Below are 25,582 nucleotides of genomic sequence, written 5' to 3'. Positions count from 1 at the left end.
TGAGTGTGATTATTTTAGTTTTACCAGGTAAGGCCCACTGACCTACACAGCTCTTTTTCAGAAGCGACCTGGCCACAAATGATAGCTCAACGAAGTGGCTTATCGTCGTGTGGAAATCTAAAGCAGCAACATTCTCTAAACGCGTGATGTCGATTCTAAATGTGGAGGGGAAACCGCCGGAGGAACCGGAGAAAACTCCACACGACCACGGGGAGAGAGACACCGCAAACTCCAAATATACAACAGGCGTCAGGGTCGGGATCGAACCCATGACTTGCTGCACATCAGGCGAGGTAGTTAACATCCCCTAGCCACCGTGATGATGATGATGATGAGAGAGAAAGAGAGACACGCAAACTCCAAATATACAGCAGGCATCGTCAGGGTCGGGATCGAACCCATGACTTCCTGCACATCAGGCGAAGTAGTTAACATCCCTTAGCCACCGTGATGATGATGATGAGAGAGAGAGAGACACGCAAACTCCACATATACAGCAGGCGGCGTCAGGGTCGGGATCGAACCCATGACTTCCTGCACATCAGGCGAGGAAGTTAACATCCCCTAGCCACCGTGATGATGATGATGATGAGAGAGAGAGAGACACGCAAACTCCACAAATACAGCAGGCATCGTCAGGGTCGGGATCGAACCCATGACTTCCTGCACATCAGGCGAGGTAGTTAACATCCCCTTTGCGTCTCTCTCTCTCATCATCATCACGGTGGCTAGGAGATGTTAACTTCCTCGCCTGGTGTACAGGAGGTCGTGGGTTCGATCCAAACCCTGACGCCTGCTGTATATTTAGAGTTTGCGTCTCTCTCTCTCATCATCATCACGGTGGCTAGGAGATGTTAACTACCTCGCCTGGTGTACAGGAGGAAGTGGGTTCGATCCCGACCCTGACGCCTGCTGTATATTTGGAGTTTGCGTCTCTCTCTCATCATCATCACGGTGGCTAGGAGATGTTAACTACCTCGCCTGGTGTACAGGAGGAAGTGGGTTCGATCCCGACCCTGACGCCTGCTGTATATTTGGAGTTTGCGTCTCTCTCTCATCATCATCACGGTGGCTAGGAGATGTTAACTACCTCGCCTGGTGTACAGGAGGTAGTGGGTTCGATCCCGACCCTGACGCCTGCTGCTGTATATTTGGAGTTTGCGGTGTTGCATTTTTCTCCAGGTTCCTCCCCTTCACATTTAGCAACACGCGTTCAGAGTATTTTGGGCTGCTATAAATTTCCACACGGTGACAAGCCACTTCGTTGAGCTATCGTGCGTGGCCAGGTCGCCTCTGAAAGAGAGACGTTTCGCTCAGCGGGCCTTACCTGGTAAAACATTAAAAACTAAATGAGGAATAGCAAATTGCTAATCTGTCCAAAACGAGGGAGAGCAACGGAAATTCTGTCATTTGCTGGTAACGCAGGACACTTACCCAGCTGATAATTATCCACATTAGCAATGATCGCACGGTGAATTGAGTTGGCGGTAGGGATCCGTCTCTTCCGCTCACGCAGACGGAGAGATTGTCCAGGAGCCGGGAATAGAAACGCATCCCTCGCCGTTCACGCCTCCTCCCCACCACCGCCTCGCCCCCCACTTCACCTCGCCCCCCCCACCTTACTCCCCACCCCCACCTCGCCGCCCCACCCACCATCACCCCCATCAACTCGCCCCCCTCCCACCACTTCGCCCCCCCAAAACGGGATTTCAAAAAGATGCTCTCTCTCGCTCACTCTCTCGCTCTCTCTCTCACTCTTTTTTACGATCAGTGGAAATAAGAAGATGCTCGGTGTAGTCGGCACTTTGCTTTGTTCATCATTTTGTATTTTTTTTTATCTTTGCTTTATGTAATCCCCTCCCCACTCGCTCACTCTCTTACTCTCTCTCGCCCTCATTGCGGCCGCCCCTCAATGGAAACAAATGTACAAGTCTCCCCCTGTAGCCAAACGCTGCGGTGACCTCCAGTGGAGGTTGGCACACTGCACGTTGCCATCGGCCGTGTGGCTCAGCCGAATCTCGCCAGGGGTAACAGACTTGTGCATTTCCTGCGGTGCCAGAGAAGATCTGTCCCACCAATACAACGGCTAAAAACAATATTCCGCCTTTTGGGGGACATCTTCAGCAAAGTGGGGGTACCCTTCTACAACAGCAGCTTCGTATATGGGGTGGTGCCTTACCTGGCTAACAAGTGCCATGATCTCGCCAACTTCGCCTGTGCTCAGGCGAAGATGGCGGTGTACAGAGCGAGGAGAAAGATACTGGAGGGTGACACCGACGGCTGCTCTGTGGAGCTTCCAGTGTTCAGGGGCCTGCTTAAAGCGTGGCTCCGGCTGGAGCACGTGTACCACACACATGCCGGTGATGTGTGCATCTTCTTCGAACGCTGGGGAGCCGGACAAGCCCCTCTCTGTACCAGCGTGGACGGCACCCTCGTGTTCACCTTCTGAAGCGCTCGCTCGTCACCGTGGCGTGCGCGATGACCACCACCACCACCACGTGACTTTAATTTCGTGTTGTGCGCGGCGCATTTAGCGCCACAGCGCGTGGATGTACAATGTTTGTTATTTGTGTTGCTGGTGACTTTGTGTATTTCGTATCGGAATCGCCTCCAGTGCTGTTGCTGCTGGCGGCAATAAAGGTTGTTTGAAAGTCAAAAAGTCTCACTCTCTTACTCTCTCTCGCTCTCTCAGTCTCTCCGCGAAAGGATGACACGCGGATTCGTGAAGCGTTCTCTCGCCGCTCTCTCACTCTCTCGCGGCCCGCAGGGCATCCGTCTCACTTGAACGGTGCGCCACCGGAACGGAGCCTGCGGCGGCGGTGATGTTTCCAACACCCCCGGAGGATTTCTTCTCGTGAGCGGCGGCGGCGGCGACGTCTCGAGCAGGCTACCGTGACCGGCATTAGTCATGCGCCACGGTTAGTTAGACAGGCCCGGGCACTGCTTTGAAGTGACGCCAAATTAGTTGGCTTTTTTTAAAATCCTTTATATTAAGTTCACTTGCTTGCTTGCTTGCGCGTTTACGACCGTGCAAATCTTTCGGTCGTTTTTTAACCCACTTCCCGTGATCCAATCGAGCTGACATTTTGCACACAGACTCGTTGTGCGTGACAATTTATTTTCGTGAAAATTTTTTAAAAAAATGTTCCACTTTTTAGGGAAAAACATTTTCAGATTTTATTTTAAATATCAATGTGATAAAAATGAAACTCTTACTCAAGAAAAACAGAAATGAATAATAAAATAAAACCGATGCCACGCATATAAAGGATTTATAGGTGAAAAACATTTGTTTCTACGGGTTAATTTTTTACATTTCGTGGTGGGTAGAGGGAGGGGGCTAAAGTCTCCGTGTTGAACCCCAACCAATCTCTCCGCGGAGGCTAATGGGCCAAACCCATGTTTTGCGTCGCTCGGGTAACCAATAGCCAAGTGACCAAATGAGCCGCGCGTGGCTTACCGCGGGCGCGAGGTTGGCGATCGTCTCTACCGCGGCAATGATGGACTTTTCCATCTCTGGCTCGGTGCATTCACAAGCGATCGGGAGATGAGCAGCGCGCACGCCACCGTTCCGCACTTTGCCGAGTCGCGAGTAGATGTGTACGAGGAGTCGCAATCCGAGTGAGCCGGGCTTAGACGCACGAGTGGGGATTGAAGAGATTCGGTTCAGTGCGCTGCGGCATCGGGAGCAGAGTCAACGTCTCCCAAGGCGGCGGGATCGAGTCTGCTGACACTTGAGGTCGAGGCACCTGCGATGATTATCCCCACGCCAATCCGCTGGGATTAGCTCCGAGTGTGTCACTCACCACCGGGGGGGGGGGGGTCAGGGGGGGGGGGCAGGGGGGGTGGTGCTTAGATGTGTACGAGCCAAGCCGCCTTGTCGGATAGCGAAGTCGATGTCTGGTAGCAAAGTCGCTCTGGGGGGGCTCTCTCTTCTCCCACGAGCCACCGAGGGGATGACGGTAATTCGCGACTCATTTGGGGGGCCATCGGGGGAAACTCCACATTGCCGTGGCCGGGGTCGGTCGGTCGGTCGGTCGCTCCAGAGAGCGATACATTGCTGACCTCCAGCAAATGACCGGAGAGGAAATGTGACCTCTTGCAGGAATAAAATGGAAGCGAATATTCATATTTGAATTCGTATGGCGCTTGCTTAAATGCCTCGGCGACCCAACGCGCCTGACATCTCGTCTCGACGTTTCTACCCACGTGACTTTACCGAAAGAACCAAAGAGTATGGATTCCTGCAGTCACGAAAGCTTCAAATCAAGATTGATACATAGGTTAGTTGTCAATTGTATTGATCTCGAGGGCTCAGACACAGTCTGCGCTGTGGCCCCCGTCTCGCCGCTGTGCCGCTTGGGATTAGTCTCACGACGAAGTGGCCGAGCGGGGGCACTGCGCTCGCTGGTCGGTGCAGAGGTCCACGGCTCGGATCCGGCAGGCCACCCTGGTCATTGCTGCGGGTCCATTCTGGTTCACGGTGGACTTTAAAGATCCAGTGACGTCTTTCGCAAGAGTAGTCCAAGGTCCAAATGTGGGTGGTGTAGGGAGCGGTGGTGGAGCGGTTAGCGCTACGCTGCGCTACGAGCCCGGCCACCCGAGTTCGATTCCCGCTCACGGCCAACACCGGCCCTGGGCCTCCCCTAGGTCGACTGAGCCTAAAATGAGAACCTGGTGCGGTGTGTAAAACATCGCCACTGGGGAGACAGTAGCACGGTCGACAGCGTCACGTGGTGCGAAATAAGTTCAGCACATACAAGGGCTTTGTTAGTATTGCTTTAATAGTTAGTTTTGGGGGGGGGGGGGTGGATTTTTTATTGGTGTCAGCCTGCGCGTGTTTCTTTATTATACAATGTCGCGTCACCTCCGGCTGAAAGGCGCTTTAGAAGTGCTGTTAGCGAGCAGCACCTATGAAGGCCGGCACGGCACCCGAGGGGGTGGGTGGCCAACACCACGCCCGGCCGCCTTTGTCTCCCTAGTGGTGATGTTTACACGTCGCACCAGGTACTCATTTGAGGCTGAGTCAACCTAGGGGAGGCCCAGGACCGGTTCTGATAATCGTCACCACTGGTGTTGGCCACACACATAAGCACAGGCGCACGTACACACACACAAGCGCACACACGCACGTACACACACGCACAGACGCACGGCCACGCAGAGACGCACACACATGCACACACACACATGCACACACACACATGCACACACACACATGCACACACACACATGTACACACACACATGCGCACACACACATGCGCACACACACATGCGCACACACACATGCACACACACACATGAACACACACACATGCGCACACACACACGCACACACACACATGCACACACACACATGCACACACACACATGCACACACACACATGCACACACACACATGTACACACACACATGCACACACACACATGCACACACACACATGCACACACATCGCTGGGGACTCCGTGCGGCATAAATTCCCGTCCCCGCCACTTTGGTGCCGGGCTCCGAGAGTGCCCTCAATTCCTGGCGACCTCAAACCGCTGCGGAGAGATAAACTCTCAGCAGCAGCAGCAGCAGGTAAGTAGCAGCAGCAGCAACAGCAGCAAGCAGCAGGCAGATAGCAGCAGCAGGCATCAACGGGTAGCAGCAGTAGCAGCAGGCAGCAAGCAACAGCAGAAGGTTGCAGCAGACAGAAAGCAGCAGCAACAGCAGCAACGGGTAGCAGGCAGCACCATGCAGCAAGCAGCAGCAGAAGGTAGCAGCAGGGAGCAAGTAGCAGCAGGCAGCAAGCAACAGCAGGCAGCAGCAGACAGCAAGCAGCAGCAGAAGGTAGCAGCAGCAGGCAGCAAGTAGCAGCAGGCAGCAGAAGGTAACAGCAGGCAGCAAGCAGCAGCAGAACGTAGCAGCAGCAGGCAGCAAGCAACAGGCAGCAAGCAGCAACAGGTAGCAACAGGTAGCAGACAGAAAGCAGCAGCAGGCAGCAAGCAGCAGCAGGCAGTAAGCAGCAGCAGGCAGCACCATGCAGCAGCAAGCAACAGCAGAAGGTAGCAGCAGCAGGCAGCAGGCAGCAGCAGGCAGCAACAGCGTGAGAAGCAAGCCACCACATCACATCCACCCCGACTCAAGTGCCTATGATTGTCTGCCTCTTTCTCCGTAAATAAAATAAAAATGCAAAAAAAAAATTAGAAAAATAAATCATTTTTTCGAATATATATTTTAAAATATACATATATATCTTTTTTCATTTTGTAAATGTTGCAGAAGAAGAGAAACGCAATTTGTGCTTGATTCCAACCGGGGCGGGTCTGGTCCGCTGAGTCCCGCAAAGGGGATTCATCGTGGCGTGTCAACAACAAAGGTAGCCCCATTGCGTGTGATCTTTATAAACCCTGTTCAAAGGACTCGGAAGATAACGGGGACTATCATATAGGGGTTACACCGTGGATAAGGCGTGCCTTGTAACCCGAATGCGAGTCAGTGCCTTGTATGGCATTGACATGTATTCTTAGGTTTTTTCGGTAAAGTCACGTAGGTAAAACATTACAATTAATAAAAGTAAAATAAAATAAAAATCACGACGTTTCGGAGGCAACACAAGCTTCCGTCTTCAGGTGGAACCGTCACAGCCACGACAGCTGTATCAAGTAAATGTTTTACCTACGTGACTTTACCGAAAAAAACTAAGAATATGAATCCTTGCAGTCACGAAAGCTTCAAATCTAGGCATTGACATGCTCATGCAAAACCGAAATATGTTTAAACTTCTGCGAGTTTCCTTCGCTTTTTCAAGCCAATTTAAAATGTTATTCAACATCAGAGGAATTTTTAAAAGACGTGCTACTAAATATATTATCCAGCCGAGACTCAAAATACATCTTCGGGTTGCCACTGCCTATATAATTGATGACGATGTAACTCTTAAGCATGGCATTCTTAGCTTTGACCTCTCAGATTCCCTCCCTCCCCCCCTACCCGTTACAGCCATCAGACTAATTACCCCGCTCATGACTGGCACTGACAAATTGCATCAGCACGCTTGTTTTTTGTTCGGGCAATCTCGACATCAACTTCTTCTCAGCATGACTTTGCGTGCTGCTGCTGTTGTTGTTGCTGATGACGACCTTGTGATCAGTGCAAGGATTAAACTAGTTCGGGGCCTGTAGCGTTTGTTATAAAGGAGCCGTAACATTTTTTTTTAAAACACGTAAATATTAAAACACAAATGTGAAACTTGCATAGTAAAGTAACTTTATTATTTCGTTCATAAAAGTTGAAGGCGGTGCAGAATCACTGAACCGGAATTGATATCTTGAAAGCTATCAATTCTCTCTCCCTCTCCCCCTCTCTCTCTCTCCACCGACGTGGAGAAAAGTCCCCTTTGTAAACAACAACAACAACAACCGGGTGGTGGTGGTGGTGGTGGCTACGTTGCTGCACGTGGCTGCCTGTAACCCAGCACCGTGGAGGCAGCAGCGAGAGTTGATGGATCACCGCGCAGATCTCGTGAAACTCACTTCCCCTGGGTGCCAAGGAGCCACAACCTGGCTCGCCAGGGAGAAGGGATCGAGCGTTGCCCCCTCTGACTCCGGAGTCTCCGATGTCGAACCGAGGTTAGACACCACGTGGCGTATACACACGTACACACACGTACACACACGTACGTACACACACACACACGTACACACACACACGTACACACACACGTACACACACACACGTACACACACACACAAACACACACGTACACACACACGTACACACACACACGTACACACGTACACACACGTACACACACACACACGTACACACACACACGTACACACACACGTACATACGTACACACACACGTACACACACACGTACGCACGTACACACACACGTACACACACGTACACACACACGTACACACGTACACACACACACGTACACACACACACACGTACACACACACACACGTACACACACACGTACACACACGTACACACACACACGTACACACACACAAACACACACGTACACACACACGTACACACACACACACACGTACACACGTACACACACACACACGTACACACACACACGTACACACACACACGTACACACACGTACACACACACGTGCATACGTACACACACACGTACACACACACGTACGCACGTACACACACACGTACACACACGTACACACACACACGTACACACGTACACACACACACGTACACACACACACGTACACACACACGTACACACACGTACACACACACGTACACACACACATAAACACACACGTACACACACACGTACACACACACACGTACACACACGTACACACACACACACACGTACACACACACACGTACACACACACACGTACACACACACGTACATACGTACACACACACGTACACACACACGTACGCACGTACACACACACGTACACACACGTACACACACACACGTACACCCGTACACACACGTACACACACGTACACACACACACGGTTTCCTCCCACATGTAAAACACTCATTAATTGGCTGATTTAAAAAAAAACTCAATATGTAGAGGACCGCAGAACTTGGGCAATTGTTGGCAACCCGCTCACCACGCGTGGCTGCCACCTCCCCGCTCGTCTGCGGTTCTCCCTCGCGCCTCTGAGCTGCTCCGTCTCTCCACGAGAGTGAGCGGATTGCTGCGCAGGAGCGAGTGACAAGTTACAATTACGACTAATATTGCCTTTCATTTATGTACGAACAATAACTGAGCAAGCCGTTTTGGGGGTGAACGCACTTTTCATTCAGACCGGGGGGGGGGGGGGGGGCCCTACCTGACCGATGGCTCACCTGCTGAGCGTGATGCTGCAGCTACTACTCCACTGGGCGCACGGAAGACATTTCCTGTGAGATGTGGGTTACCAATTGTTGACGCATAACATTTCGATATTTTGCTAGGTTATTTAATTTCGTGTGTTCTTTCTCCCTCTCTCCTAATGTTACTACGCGTTCTTCGTACTCATTGACATGTAAAAAAAAATTCTCTAACCCCTCCCTCTCTCTGCCTCCGCCCCCCTCTGTCTATTTAAGGCCACCCCACAGAGACGATCTCCCTCTGTGCCTGTGTTGCTCTCTCTCTATGTATCTTGGTGACATCTGTCTGTTTATATGTCTGTCTATAGTTTTCTGGTTAGATTTTTATGTTGCTATTTCATTTATACCTGATGACGATTGCTTGTGTTGCAATCAAAACGTCGTATGCTATTATTTAATTTATTATTTTATCTTTTTACCGAAAGAACCAAAGACTAATTCCTGCAGTCACGAAAGCTCCAAAATTAAGATTGACGCATGTCCCACTTGACGCGCGGCAAATGATGCTCATTAACGTCGCTGCCGAGAATATAAGTTAGCGGACACGAATAGGCGGACAACTCGCCACCTTCCCATGTCTGTCCCCCTCCACGTACAATAACGATGATGTTCTTCTTGGTTCTCGACAGACCTGGTTTTCACCTGAGGACGGCTGCTTGCGTTGTGGCCAAAACGTCGTGAGAATAATTTAATTGTTTTATTTTTAGTATTTTATTACTTCCCTTCTACGTGACTTTACCGAAAGAACCAAGAAGACGAATCCCTGCAGTCACGAAAGCTTTAAATCATTATTTTATTATGTTTTATTTTTATTATTTTATTACTTCCCTTCTACGTGACTTTACCGAAAGAACCAAGAAGACGAATCCCTGCAGTCACGAAAGCTTTAAATCATTATTTTATTATGTTTTATTTTTATTATTTTATTACTTCCCTTCTACGTGACTTTACCGAAAGAACCAAGAAGACGAATCCCTGCATTCACGAAAGCTTTAAATCATTATTTTATTATGTTTTATTTTTATTATTTTATTACTTCCCTTCTACGTGACTTTACCGAAAGAACCAAGAAGACGAATCCCTGCAGTCACGAAAGCTTTAAATCATTATTTTATTATGTTTTATTTTTATTATTTTATTACTTCCCTTCTACGTGACTTTACCGAAAGAACCAAGAAGACGAATCCCTGCAGTCACGAAAGCTTTGAATCATTATTTTATTATGTTTTATTTTTATTATTTTATTACTTCCCTTCTACGTGACTTTACCGAAAGAACCAAGAAGACGAATTCCTGCAGTCACGAAAGCTTCAAATCGAAATGATGATGTTGTTTCCTACATCCCATCTTCATCACTAGGAGTCGACTGAATGTAAAACGCATCAATTATGAGACATCGTTGGACACAAACAACCATGAGCATTGTTTACACCTTGATATGCGCTAAATACCAAACTCTGCTTTAAAAGAGTTTACAGCACAACATTTGCACGGCTGTCAAATACCGCACGGGCAGCTTTTGAACGTGATTTATTTTTACCGCAGGCAAACGAAAGGCTAGGAACAAAACATTACATTTCGAATGTGCTGAACGCTTGTTTCACGTGTGTGTGTGTGTATCTCTGTGTGTCTGTGTGTCTGTCTGTCTTTGTCTGTGTGTCTGTGCGGTTTGTCTTTGGCTGTGTGTGTGTCTTTGTCTGTGTGTCTGTGTGTTGTGTCTGTGTGTCTTGTCTTTGTTTGTGTGTGTGTCTATGTGTGTTTGTGTCTTTGTCTGTGTGTGTTTGTCTGTGTGTGTGTGTATGTGTGTGTGTATGTGAGTTCGATTCCCAACACCAGTGGCCAGCACCATGCCCAAACGCCTTTGTCTCCCCAGTGGCGATGTTTACACACCACCACAAGGCATACATTTGACGCTGAGTCGACCTAGGGGAGGCCCAGGACCGGTTTATATCATCGTGTAACTGGTGCTGGCAGTGGGCGGGAATCGAACTCGGGACACCGGGTTCGTAGCGCAAGCGAGGCTAACCGCTTACACCACCGCTCTCCGTGAACACGCGCGCACACACATACACGCGCGCGCGCGCGCACACACACACACACAAAGATAAAGATCCCCCATATAGCCTTAACAGACTGTAGGGGCAAGTGCTGTTAGCGAGCACCTATGAAGGCCGCAACGGTACACGAGGGGGTGGGTGGCCAGCACCACGCCCGACCGCCTTTGTCTCCCTAGTGGTGATGTTTACACAACGCACCAGGTACTCATTTGAGGCTGAGTCGACCTAGGGGAGGCCCAGGACCGGTTCAGATAATCGTCACTGGTGTTGGCCGTGAGCGGGAATCGAACCCGTGTCGCCGGGTTCATAGCGCAGCGCGCTAAACGCTACACTACCGCTCCTCACACTATCGCACACACACACGCGCACACACGCACACACACGCACGCACACACACACGCACACACACACGCGCGCACACACATACACACACACGCGCACACACGCGCATACACAAAACAAAGATCCCCCATATAGCCTTAACAGACTGTAGGGACAGCCTGTAGGGACAGTCTGTGGCCAGGCGTGCACCCACACACACGCGCGCATACATACACACACACGCACACACACGCGCACATGCGCACACGCACACACACGCACACACACACAGATACGCACACACGCACACACACACAGACACGCACACGCACACACACGCACACATACACACGCACACACGCACGCGCACACACACACGCACACACACACACGCACACACACGCACACACGCACGCGCACACACACGCACACACACACGCGCACACACATACACACACACACACGCGCGTGCATCGGCGCTCTGGAAGCCTTCCTGTGCAAGTTGGGCCCGCCGCACGCTCGTTAGAGGAGGGGGGGGGGTAAGGGGAGGCATCGTGGAGCGCTGTCACGCGACAATTAAGCGGCACTGACCGTGCCCATTCATCCCAATGCTCGTCTCCTCCTCCTCCTCGCCGCCTCGACCCCCCTCCCCCCCCGCTGCACGATCCAACGCCACTACAACTATACTCTTAGTTCTCTCGGTAAAGTCACGTAGGTAAAAAATTGAAATTAAAATTAATAAAAATAAAACAATTATTAATTTTAATTTAATTTTTTACCTACGTGACTTTACCGAAAGAACTAAGAGTATGAATCCTTGCAGTCACGAAAGCTTCAAATCTAGAAGCCACTACAACTGCCTTCATCGGGGCAAAGGGCGCCACGGTGGTGAGATGTTAACTACCTCGCCCGGTATGCAGGGAGGCCACTGTTGTTTTTCCTGCAGAGTTGACGGGCTGTCGGCTCATCGTGCCTTCCCGGAGCAATAGAATGAGTACGGCTGAGTGTGGGGGGTGGGGGGGGAGAAGTTGACAGCGCGTCCCTCCTTCTGAGCGATGCCCTGCCACTCCTCCACGGGAATGTGGAATTTCCGATAGCCAACTAAGAACACCCGCCCCCCCCCAAGGTGGCTAGGAGATGTTAACTACCTCGCCTGGTATACAGGAGGTCGTCGGTTCGATCCCGACCCTGACGCCTGCTGTATATTCAGAGTTTGCGGTGTCTCTCTCTCTCTCATAATCATCGCGGTGGTTAGGAGATGTTAACTCCCTCGCCTGGTATACAAGAGGTCGTGGCTTCGATCCGTGATGTCTGCTGTATGTGTGTTCGCTCTCTCCCCGTGGTTGCGTGGAATTGTATTCAGCTCCTCCGGGGTTTCCCTCCGCAATTTAGAATCAACATCACGCGTTTAGTGTAACGTGGCCGCTATACATTTCCACACGGTGATAAGCTGTTATCTTCTTGGTTCTTTCGGTAAAGTCACGTAGAATGGAAATAATAAAATAATAGAAATAAAACATAATAAAATAATTCTCACGACGTTTCGGCCACAACGCAAGCAGCCGTCCTCAGGTGGAGAGCAGGTCTGTCGGGGAGACAGAGTCTGAATTCCTCCACCTGAGGACGGCTGCTTGCGTTGTGGCCGAAACGTCGTGAGAATTATTTTATTATTTCCATTCTACGTGACTTTACCGAAAGAACCAAGAAGATGAATCCCTGCAGTCACGAAAGCTCTAAATCGAAAGATAAGCTGTTATGTTGAGCTATCATTGCTGGTGGCCAGGTCGCTTCAGAATACAGAGCGAGACAACTCAGTGGGGCCTTACCTGGTCAAATAATAAAAAACGAAATGCTTGCGTAGGTCCTGGCCGCCAGGGTTACTCGTGTGGAACAGACAAGACGCCCAAATATAGCCCACGTGTAATGATGGTTGTTATCACGCCGCACTCGCAATCCCAGAGGTCGCACAGACGTCTGCTGGATTGTGCAAACCCACACGGATTCATTAATCCCAGACGGGGCCGGTCAACTGAAACCAATAATTCCTCTGGGGCAGAGACGACAGTTGTCCCGTGAAGAATGTGCCCATTGCTCCCGTGTCTAATGCGGCCTGAACAGACAAGAGGGCCTAGTACAGGACCTACATTCGTATGCATGCTGAACTTCTTTCGCGCCGTACGTAGCCAACCGATGGGTGGGGAGATGTGGAGGGGGGGGGGAGCGCAACAAACTAAACACAAAAAGCAATTCGTAAGAAACGCGTTTTCAATCTAGATAATTTCCAAGTGCATAGCTTCCAGTGGCCTGCTAATATCGGTAGGAAGAACGTTCCAGACGGCCGCGCATCGGAAACGCGCGCGCGCGGTTGCGGTGACCGGCGGCGTCTTTGTCCGGTGCCCAGCTGCTGCTGCTGCTGCTGCTGGTGCCGCGAGGATGACCGTCGGAGCTCGCGTGACGATGATTCGTGTTCATTGACGACACCAGCAGCCCCCAAGGTGCCGTGGCTCATTTGTGGCGAGCGGCGAGCGGCGCGGCGGCTGCAGGAGGGTGGCTGCCACTGGTGAACGCCTCGCACGCTGAGCCTGCAATCCAGTGGCAGCTGAATGAATGCGACCTGCATCTCAATTCGCCACAGTGCCAACGATTATGAGGTTTTGTTGTTGTTGTTGTTTCGATTTAAAGCTTTCGTGACTGCAGGGATTCATCTTCTTGGTTCTTTCGGTAAAGTCACGTAGAATGGAAATAATAAAATAAAATTGTCGCTCCAAGCCTGGGGCTTGTCATTTAGACTCTGTCTCCTCGACAGACCTGTTCTCCACCTGAGGACGGCTACTTGCGTTGTGGCCGAAACGTCGTGAGAATTATTTTATTATGTTTTATTTATATTTTTTATTATTTTATTATTTCCATTCTACGTGACTTTACCGAAAGAACCAAGATGTTGTTGTTGTTGTTTCGTATGCATTCATTGGTGACGAGGCTGCTTCAGACAATCGCCTCTCCTACGTTTGAGGCCTCGGTTTAATCGCCGGGCAGTGGCGGAAACTGCCCTGGGTTCAAACCCAGGGGGTTGTTTTTGGCAGTGCCGACGCTTGAGCAGCTTGGTCACATCTTTGGAACCTTGTGTTTGCAACCCAAGATGCTCTCAGCAGAACTTGTATCAGCCGCTCGCACATGGACACCGTGTGCCCACTGAGCCATGTGGCTCATTAGTTGGCCGGTAACGCTTCAACATATACAGAGGACCGCGGAGCTCGGGAAATTGTTGGCAGAGCCGATTTCTCGCCGCGTGGCTGATTGCCTCTCTTTTTAAAGCGAGCAAATAATGTGCGGGGCACGCGTTACAAGATGGAATTCTTATTATTATTATGGGAACGTGGAAGACGCCACCACCATCACCACCACCACGACCATCACCACCACCACCACGACCATCACCACCACCACGACCATCACCGGCTCAGGAACCACGACGGAACCTCGACGAATGTGATCACAGCCCAACCGCGCGCATTCTAACGAGCGGAACACTTTGACATAACAAGAGACCCGCGATGTGGGTCGCATACATTTTCACGTTTCGTATACGTGTGCCAAAATATAACACATTTCGTAATTACCCGTTTAAACTCATCCCACGGCTGGAATTTGAAAAAAAATATGCACGAGCTTATATTGTTTTGTGTGTATGTAATATATATAATGCCCTATAAATAATCATTGTGAACAGCTTGACCTAGTTAATGCAGTTACTTCAGCGTTACGGGAACAAAATGGATCGTGCAATATATTTTTTTTACGTTTGGCGTGCAACCTGATCTATCAACCGCCGCCTGCGTCGTTCGCTGCTTTGCATTCGCAATTTAAATCGCGCGAGCGATGATCCGGCGGTGCGAACCCCTTTGCCAAGAATCTCTGGATAAAGACTCACGCGCACGCACGCACACACATGCACGCGCACGCACGCGCACACGGGCACGCGTGCGCACACGTGCACGCACGCGCACGCACGGGCACGCGCGCGCACCGATAAACGTGGCCATGAAACAAACGGTGCGCGTGGTTTTGGCTTGCTGAGTGTTCCGCGGTGTCTCCGCCCCCCCCTCCTTCTTCCGATGGAGCGCGCGTGTCGACGATGTGCGCCGCGTGCTCAGCTGTGTAGCCTCATTAGAATGTTCACGAGGGAATCGGCGCGGGAGAACGAACGCGCGCGAGAGTGCGAGAGCGAGAGAGACAATAAACACACGATCCTCATTTGCATTTCACCTGCACCGTTGACGCATCTCTACCGCGGCCTTGCTGTGCACTGGTTTCCCACCAAAAATCCACGCAGCCCTCGTTCCATCGCAGTCTCTTCCTACAAGGGGGCCTGAAAACGCATTTTCAGTCCTCAGAAATTGCAATCCCAAAATGATAGGCTTATTAAGGGCTTACATCTTGAATCCTTGCCTCACTTGATGCAGCAAATCTGGCTGTGACGGTCCCACCTGATGACGGAGACTTGTGTTGCCTCCGAAACGTCGTGATTTTTTATTGTTTTATTTTTATTAATTTTTATTTCATTTTTACCTACATGGTGACTTTACCGAAAGAACTAAGAGTATGAATCCTTGCAGTCACGAAAGCTTCAAATCTAGAATTGATAGGCCTATTATTTTGTTGTTGCTGTTTTCGTCCGAAATAAAATCCCTCGCGATGGAACGGTGCCGATGATCGGTGCCGATGATCGTGTTTGTTTTGCCCAGGAGAGGGTCGCCGAGTCGTGTGACTTTGTTCAGGAGGGGGTCCTGCCGAGTTTGTTTTTGTGCAGCAGCGGGAGATGCTTCCCATGTGCAACCACAATTGGTGTAATTTTTCCGCATTTTTGATGGGTTTTTTGACCACTGCCAGTTGCATTGTTGTTGTTGTGCTTGTTCGTTGCTGCTTAGCTACGGGAAGACATCGGAGGAAAACAAACTCCACACACGCAGAGGCCTGGGTCGGGAGTCGAACCCAGGCACAAGTGTTACCGCTGCTGCACCTAATTAACCTGGAAGATGACTTCTCGAAGTTTACTTCAACCAGCCGCGCTGATCGATTCCAGACGCCACTCGCTGTCACGCGGAGAAGAGCTCGCCCGCGTGTCCGCCACTCCTCTCACTTTTGCATAAAAAATTACGGCAAAATCCAAAGCAAGTGGGTCTTAATGGATTCTAATTAACTTATGTTTAAAATGGGCATATTCGGATTGTAAATCTCGAGTCGCAGTACAAAGCAATGGCAGATGGTGATCAGGGGGAAAAACGAGGCGTATTTATCGTCTGTATAGTTTTGTCCCAAGCAGAGGAGCGGAAGGTCTTGGGCTTGGACTTGAACAGGGCCAAGGAATGGGCAGCGTGGATGTCTGGGGGAGTTCCAGACAGTGGGAGGGGCAGCAGAGAAGGAGCGACCTCCCACTAAGTCGAAATAAAAAAAGAACCCAATACGCCTCTTTCACATCTATGCAGTCCGCGTAAAAAGTAAAATTTTTATGATTTTATTATTATATACTAGCTGTACTACCCGCCTTCGCCCGGGACTTGGATCCACCACGCCCGGCCGCCTTTGTCTCCCAAGTGGCGATGTTCACACACCGCAGCAGTTACTCGTTTGAGGCTGAGTCGACCTAGGGGAGGCCCAGGACCGGTTAAAATAATCGTCAGCGGTGGTGGCCGTGAGCGGGAATCAAACTAGCAGTTTGTTGCATGTCGGGAAGTACGCTAAACATGTTGAACAGACACAATCACAACTTTGACTTTTCTATATATGGAGATAAAATAATGAAATATTAAAAAACACCCAATACGCCTACTTCACATATGTCCGTCCACTTACAAATTTGTATTATTATATATATTAAAAAATTACATCCCATCGGCCACACGTCCCCCTGGGAGTGCATCATTCCGGTACAAGCAACAACAAAACAAGTCAAGACGGCTTTCGACATTCGATGTTCATCAGCGGAGTCAGCGCTCGCTTGAGCCAACGTTGGCGAACTGACGCTTCGGCTGGCTGCGAGGCTTGGACAACAGGCTTCGGCTGCTGGAGGAGAGGGCACTTGAAGGGCGCACGCGAGATGAGATAATCGCCACCATCGCCTTTTGCTGCTCCTGCTACCGTTGAGAATCGGGCAGAGTCGTGTGCTGGCTGATACCTCGAGAGCGTGGAGGGGGCCGCTGAAGGGAGGGAATTGCATTGCTCCGGTTGCACGAATTGTTGTTATAGCCACCTCTGCTCCATTAACATTTCACGTCTATTACACGGAGTTCAATGTCCTGGCTTTAAACAGATGATAGTATTTTTATTTTTACTCCAATTAAATTTCGGCATCGTTAAACTTCCCGTTTTTTTATTATTATGTTGACCTCTTCAAGAATAAAAGGGCCACGGATAACCTCACAAAAGGCTTTTGCGCTTTGATATTTGTTGACGTGTGGGCTTTTAGCAGAACATCGCACGACCGCGGACGAACGCGTTTCATCTTGCAAAGCACAATGGGCTAATAAGAGACATCTCCCATGAAAGTTATGAAAATCCGCCGCCGCTCCAGCGCCGAGTATGAGCCAAACTCACTCCGGAGTCTCACAAAAACCCACCGCCAACATCACACGCGGATACACACACGGACACGCACGCGGGCAGGAATGTAACGTGACTTTGTTTTACGTTCATTGCAATCAATACAATCCGAGGCATTCTCAATACACCAACGGATCAAGGTCCTTAATCTAAGTTGTCTTGTGGTTGTTGTTTGACTGGCATCCCACTGGGATTTTTGCACAGGGTTGGTGTACGGTGATTTTTTTCTGCAATATTTTGCTGTCTTTTCTTGGATTTTCTGTTTGCAGATAGTCACTTTAGGATGTTTTCTTGTTCATGTTTTAGTTTTTTGTTTGTTGCGGTTGCACCCGATTCAAGAGCCGAATGGCTCACAGGGCTATACCTAATAAATGAACTTGAACTTGAACCACCATTCCACGTGGCTTTTGTTTTGTTTACACGAGATTTGTTTTGTTTACCAAACTTCACCGCCACGCTGGTCATTGCCGGGATGGTGAACGGAGAGGAGAGAGACGGCAAGGCCAGTTATGGTGATGATGATGATAAAAATTCTTCTCTCGTGTTTGCCACGGCCAGCGATCGAAGTCAGGTCGACGGGTCCGGATCACGGCGCGGCCAAGGCCACCGCTCATCGGGTTGCGAAATTTCTTCAGGGCGGCACTGCGACAAAATGCTCGAGTCGGTCGTGAAAAGTCTACGGGGCCAAATCTCTCTCGGGGAATGACTAAAAGCCATAATTTCACCACCCCTCGGTGGAGTGGAACGTGGCAGCTGTCTTCACGCGGCTAAATGACAACTCGTGCCATCATCAACTTCGATCAACGATCTCGCGCTCTCAAAAAAACACAAAGAGGCAAGCGACTCAATTCCTCCGGGCCCATCGTAAGAACGCACGGAGCGTTTTCTGCAAACTATCAGCGGCAGGTTGTCCGACGAGACGGGCCCGGCCTCTCGCCGCCGTGACCTGCAACGCTCCAGCCACAGCTCAACCACAACACAACGGATGGCAGGAACAGGAGTCGAGGCAGGACCACAACACGAACCCAACATCCCCGCCCGCACTACAAAATCTACCACAAATCCCAGCAGGTCCCGGCCAAGTGGGCCACGGGCTCACGCACAATCCGCCTGCAGTGGAGTTTTTTGAAACGATGCAAAATGCGCGGGGAGCTTTAGCGCGACGCGGCATCGACGCGTGCGACCGTGCCGCAGAAGCGAGACTCGATGGGCAAACCTCCACCAAATTCGTAGGTGGCTTCCTCCGATTACATTTTCCTGTCGCGGCCTGCAAAAAAAAAGAATCTGATGCCCGCACGAAAAGCTTTTTTTCTACCTCCCCTCCCTCTCCCCCCGTTTCCCGGTGTAAAAGGCTGCCTTGCTCGTGTGCCGCACACCTCAAAAGCACCTTTGAACATTATCTCCTCTTTAAGGTTCTGACAACGGAAGGAAATTTGAAATTCTTTTGAACGCGGCCTTTACGCTGCGGAGGAGCGCCGCGCCGCGCTCACTTTGCGACGGCGACGTTCTGGATGGCCGATCACTCTCAAAAACGAAGCGGAATGGGAGCGCTCGGGCAACGGGCGTTGACGGCTCCATTACCGCGGCCCTCGCTCTCAAACGTTCCCCCTATCCGCCTGCCTTCGCCACGCAAGTCGGCGCTACGACGTTAAATTAAAATAAATCACAAATGTCGGCTTGAACTTTCACGTCGGCACGGTCGGCGCCACTGGCGGAAAATGCCAGCGGCATCTTCGCTCGCGGATTACTTTTCGCGAGGTGTTGATAGTGGCAATCGCGCGCGTTCACTGCGGACGGAACATCGGAATGAAAAGAATCGACGCAGGTCTTGGGATGCGCACGAAGAGCAACGAACGATCAACAATAAAACGACAACGCATTTCGGCCAACAACATTGAGCTTTTATTCAAGAAGTGTGACCGCGTTTGCAGATGTCGTTGGACGAGAGGGCATTCGTTCGAAAGCCGCCGCGCTTTCGAGGATGTTCAACGCCACCACCGGACCACGGATGCCCAGTCACGATGGTCAACGGGAGGTTATTCTCGTGTTCTGCCGGCTGCTACTGCTGCTGCTCCAAGGAAAAGACAGAACCTGGCAAAAAAAAACGTCCTAAAAAAACAAAGCTATAAAAAAGAAAGTGATCATGATGTCCCGTGCGTATATGACGACGGGAACAGTTTAATCGGTCTAGTATCTGGCTTATGAAAATAAGAATCATCATCATGATCGTGATCATCGGTCATCCATGCGGGGTTGGTAAAATGGATGACACCTTATATGGCTGCACCGCTGGATGGGAAATATGGCCTAGAAAAGGCCTTGATCTTGCCTGTATAAGTTAAACGGGTACCACTCATTAGCAAGTCAACACGTTGTTGTATTGATATGGAGATCATCGGTTAGAGAAATGTGTAATTTCCTACTGTGGGCCCAGAAACACTCCAGAATTGGACCGCGAGGATGGTCAAATTCACAAGAGGGCTCGGGTCACGATTGGGAACACTTAAAATTGTTTATACACTCACTGGGTATCACCAAAACTGCAGAAAAACTAGTCAACTATTATTTTTCTTTAACCAGTTAATGCTCACTGAGCAATGCAACTTTTTCAGAAGTGACGTGGCTATCACAAATGATAGCTCAACGAAGTGGCTTATCACCGTGTGGAGAATTATAGCAGCCAAATACTCTAAACGCGTGATGTTGATTCTAAATGTGTGGGGAATCAGAGGACCCGGAGAAAAATCCACGCGACCAGGGAAAAAACACGCAAACTCCAAATATACAGCAGCAGGCGTCAGGGTCGGGATCGAACCCAGGACCTCCTGTATACCAGGCGAGGTAGTTAACATCTCGCCACCACCGCACACGAAAGTAAAAGTGTGCGGTGGCATCAAGAGCATTGCCCACAATTAACTCAACTTCAATAACGTTCATCGACATTACAGAGGGAGACAATTCAAAGAGACACGTCCTGCGTGCAGCGCTGCTCCCCGAAATGTGGGACCACGTGACGGAGGCGTTGGGCATGCATTCGCCAATCCCACAAATAACGTAAGCACGCGTTCACACAAACACGCCGACTCGGGCGTCCGAGGGTGAGTTTTCATTCGTTGCGGTCTTGTGAAGAGGTGCCGATGGAGGCGAAGCACAACAAGTGTTCTGAACGGGTACGACTTAACGTGGCAACAATCGGGAGCAACCAGCCGTGGCTGGAGCATGAACCATCGTCGGCGCAAACTCCGGGGGTCGTCTCCTCCCAGCAGCGGCGGCTTTAGGCTTGGCCACTGAACAAAGACGGTCACTCCGCATCGCGCGCTTTAACACGCGCTGCTGCGGCCGTCTGGAACGTTCTTGCTTCCGATATTAGGAAGCCACCGGAGCTATGCACTGTGGAATCCAAATTGAAAAACGAATTTCTTTAGAACTGCTTCTTGTGCGTTCGTTCGTTGTCCTTGCTCCGCACCTCCGATTAGCACGGTTGGCTACGTAGGGTGCGAAAGAAGTTCCACGCACATGCTGACTTCAGTTCAACACGTAGGCTTTCGCGACCAACATCATCCAAAATAGTTTTTTTGGGCTAGATCGTGTAAATATATAAATGAGTTGCTAAACCCGCCACCACTGTCGCCTGATGAAGCTAGTTGAAGTTACTGGCGAAACGTCGTACTCAGATTGTAAATGTTGTGGCTTGGCACTCCAACTCACCGGTTAGTGCTGTACTAGTGACGAATTGGCCACGTTCTGTTTACGTGACAACCCTTACTAGTTGGCTGTGTCGGGTGGTGGCGGGTTTTAACGACACATTCATAGATTTACGCGATCTAACCCAAAAAACCTCTATTATGGATATTGACTTCCGTGAGTTTACTCTGAAATTCACTCATCGATTCTTCCTCCTCCTCCTATGTTGAGGACTCTACCAGACACCGACTTGGTTCCTCTCTGCCATCGCACGGTGTTCAACCACCACACTGCAGGTCACATCAACCCACTCACCCACCCGTTCACTACACGTACCCACCACACTGCAGGTCACATCAACCCACTCACCCACCCGTTCACTACTCGTACCCACCACACTGCAGGTCACATCAACCCACTCACCCACCCGTTCACTACACGTACCCACCACACTGCAGGTCACATCAACCCACTCACCCACCCGTTCACTACTCGTACCCACCACACTGCAGGTCACAACAACCCACTCACCCACCCGTTCACTACACGTACCCACCACACTGCAGGTCACATCAACCCACTCACCCACCCGTTCACTACACGTACCCACCACACTGCAGGTCACATCAACCCACTCACCCACCCGTTCACTACTCGTACCCACCACACTGCAGGTCACATCAACCCACTCACCCACCCGTTCACTACACGTACCCACCACACTGCAGGCCACATCAACCCACTCACCCACTGTTCACTACACGTAACCACCACACTGCAGGTCACATCAACCCACTCACCCACCCGTTCACTACACGTACCCACCACACTGCAGGTCACATCAACCCACTCACCCACCCGTTCACTACACGTACCCACCACACTGCAGGTCACAACAACCCACTCACCCACCCGTTCACTACACGTACCCACCACACTGCAGGTCACATCAACCCACTCACCCACCGTTCACTACACGTACCCACCACACTGCAGGTCACATCAACCCACTCACCCACCGTTCACTACACGTACCCACCACACTGCAGGTCACAACAACCCACTCACCCACCGTTCACTACACGTACCCACCACACTGCAGGCCACATCAACCCACTCACCCACCGTTCACTACACGTACCCACCACACTGCAGGTCACAACAACCCACTCACCCACCGTTCACTACACGTACCCACCACACTGCAGGTCACAAGACAGCTCTTTTGACATCTTGCGTCACTCTGCTCCACTTCGGATTTCACGTCCACCTTCTCTCTTCACGAGCTCTTACAATAATCCACCTCGCTCAATTCAAGGAACATCACCAAACACCACTTTTAAGGTGCTGTTTTCTATGGGGCCGGAGGACATTTTGGGCCTTTGGGCCTGTGCTTAGCAACTGTCTTGATTTTTTAAAAGTAATTTGATTAAATGCCTTTCTGCGGTTTATAAGTCTCAGCTATTAAATCGAACGCTGCTGCTGCTGCGACTAAACCCGTCGGCGCCAAAAGACATTTCAAAGCAAGACGCACATTCATATGCCGACGACACACACACACCACACACACACACCACACACCACACACAAACCACACACACACCGCACACACACCACACACACACCAAACCAACCCCACACACACCACACACACAAACCACACACACAGACACCACACGGAAATCCGCCCGTCATGGTGGCGCGTTAGCCCACTTGGCAAACGATTTATTCTCAAGCAGATGCTTTTTTTTTTCTAAATCACATTGACGCTTGGGGAGGGTGACAAAACGGTGAAACACGAGGCCACGATTCCCCCCCCCGTAACGCCAACGTGGAGGCCTGAAGCCGCCCTCGCGTTCACAAAGCCCCGCCGCGCTACTGGCCGGCGGTGGCAGCCCAGCGGCGGGGTTCAGCCCCCCCACTTGTGCCGAGCGCGATGTCGACCGTCGGCGCGTGGTTTGTGTCTCGAGTGCGACGAGGTCGAGCCTCGCGTTCCGCCTCGGTCTGGGCGCGACGCTCGGTGCGCTCCTCCGTTGCCGGGGCATCGCCCTCGGCGACTCACATCCGGTGCCTGGCGGAGTCTGGCACGGTTACCGCGGTTACGACCCCTCGTGTTTTGCCGCGAGTCTAAGTCCGAGGGTGGATGGGTGGGCGCGCTGTGTCAGGTGGTGCCGCTCACAGCGAGGGACGGATACAGGGCATGTCTGTGCATGTGTGTGCGTGTGTGTGCGTGCGTGTGTGTGTGTGTGCGCGTGTGTGCGTGTCCGTGCATGTTGTCTGTGCGTTTTGTGTGTGCGTGTGTGTGGTTGTTGTGTGTGCGTGTCTGTGCGTGTCCGTGCGTGTCCGTGCGTGTGCGTGCGTGTCTGTGCGTGCGTGTGCGTGCGTGTGCATGCGTGTCTGTGCATCTGTGCATGTCTGTGCGTGTCCGTGCGTGTCTGCGTGTGCGTGTCCGCGTCCGCCTCTACTGCTCTCTCTTGTGGGCGAGCACCCACTGCTCCTCCTCCTCCACGCTGGGCAGCACGATGGAGTCGCGGTCGTAGTAGTCCGGCGTCAGGATGGGCAGGCCGGCGCTCTCGCGCTCACGCACCAGGCGCTCCGCTTCGCGGCGCAGCCACACGCGGGGTCTGCACGCGGCGCACAGACGACAAAGAGAAAAGTTTGAACCACCCACCCACCACCCCTGCCACCGCGGTCTCAACAGACTGTGGAATACTGTGGGGTACACGTCGCTGCGATGTGAACATCAGCGCTGGGGTGATACCGTTGGCCCACACCGCAGCGCCGGGCAAAACCGCCGCAACTCCCCGCTTTGTGCCAAGCTGCCCTTAGCAGGTGCTCGCTACAAAGAGTATTTGCCCCTGCGGTCCCGATGAATAAAGGATTTAGCTTTTTTCCCCATTTGCACATTTAATCCCACACACTTTGTCATCGCAAGCAATTCGATGTCATTGCAGAACACGTGCTGCTCACTCAAGGGGCACGGGCTGCACGCAGCACAAGCGGCATGCCCGATGCGCAGCGCTACTTATACGCACGTGACAAGCAGGCAAAGTTTCGCCACGTCCGTCGAGCATTCACGCGGCACGGACGCGCGCGGGCCCTCTCCTCTGTCGCGCGAGACGTTGACGAACCTCGCCTGGCATACAGGTGGTCGAGGGTTAGATCCCGATCCTGACGTCTGTATATTTGGAGTTTGCATGTTCTCCCCGTGGTCGCGTGTATTTTTCTCCGGCTCCGATTTTTCGCTCCACATTTAGAAACAACATCACGCGTTTAAGAGCATTTGGCTGCGATGCATTTCCACGTGATAAGCCACTTCGTTTGGGCTATCATTTGTGGCCAGGTCGCTTTTTGAAAAAGAGCTGCATAGCTCAGTGCACCTTACCTGGTGAAAGAAAAATAGATTCGTTTTAATAGTGATGACTAGGAGCAATGGATCAGCGGACTCACGTTTGGAACATGAAGCCAACACCACAAGAGATCCCGGATTCAAATCCCGTGTTTTTTCACCCGGCCGTGAGTAAACCAAGCTATCGAGGGGCGCCGTGGGGTTAGGGCGCGTGGCACACGGTGGGAAGCTACGGCTGTGCAAGGTAAGGCCCACTGAGCTATGTAGTTCTTCTGTCGACTCCACGACAGAAGAACTACGGCTCAACCCATCCACTCGACGGCAGCGATTTCCTGCTTCACGGGAGCAATGAGATCGTGCACATCGCCCATTTACAGCTCTGAGCTAGTGGTGAAAATTCCCGAGCGGAGGGGCGGGTGGGTGAGTCTATCCATAGGACAACCGCGTTGACTTCCACACAAAACGTGGTACCCATAACTCTGGAACTTTACCCGGGGCCGCTGGGATACGTGTGAGATTTTAGCAGGATGTCCTGATGTCTAAATAAACAAATGTATTACTTGACATTAATTCGCGACCTCGCAACCCGGGGGCATTGTCGTTGTGGCAAGCCAATGGGCATTCTAATCTTGTCCGTGTAATATATAAAAAACGGCCGGCTCGTTCAGCACCAAGACAGGAGGGCGGGGCGCGGAAATTAAT

The 25,582-nt window shown here is 51.2% G+C and overlaps 1 protein-coding gene across 1 annotated transcript in view; it reads right to left on the bottom strand.

Annotated features, from left to right (window-relative positions):
- Nucleotides 1–23,222: 23,222 nt before the first annotated feature.
- The window catches only part of LOC133355558 (NADH dehydrogenase [ubiquinone] 1 beta subcomplex subunit 11, mitochondrial-like), a 40,793-nt gene continuing 38,433 nt past the window's right edge, over nucleotides 23,223–25,582 (bottom strand). The window contains exon 3 of the mRNA XM_061572898.1: nucleotides 23,223–24,155. Coding sequence (XP_061428882.1) covers nucleotides 23,993–24,155 — 163 coding nt within the window. The 3' untranslated portion in view covers nucleotides 23,223–23,992. The remainder of the gene's footprint in view (nucleotides 24,156–25,582) is intronic.

This window comes from Lethenteron reissneri, chromosome 51 (assembly GCF_015708825.2).
Source record: "Lethenteron reissneri isolate LAM-NWPU_2019-01 chromosome 51, ASM1570882v1, whole genome shotgun sequence".
Taxonomy (NCBI): domain Eukaryota; kingdom Metazoa; phylum Chordata; class Hyperoartia; order Petromyzontiformes; family Petromyzontidae; genus Lethenteron; species Lethenteron reissneri.
This window is presented reverse-complemented; position numbering and strand designations above follow the sequence as displayed.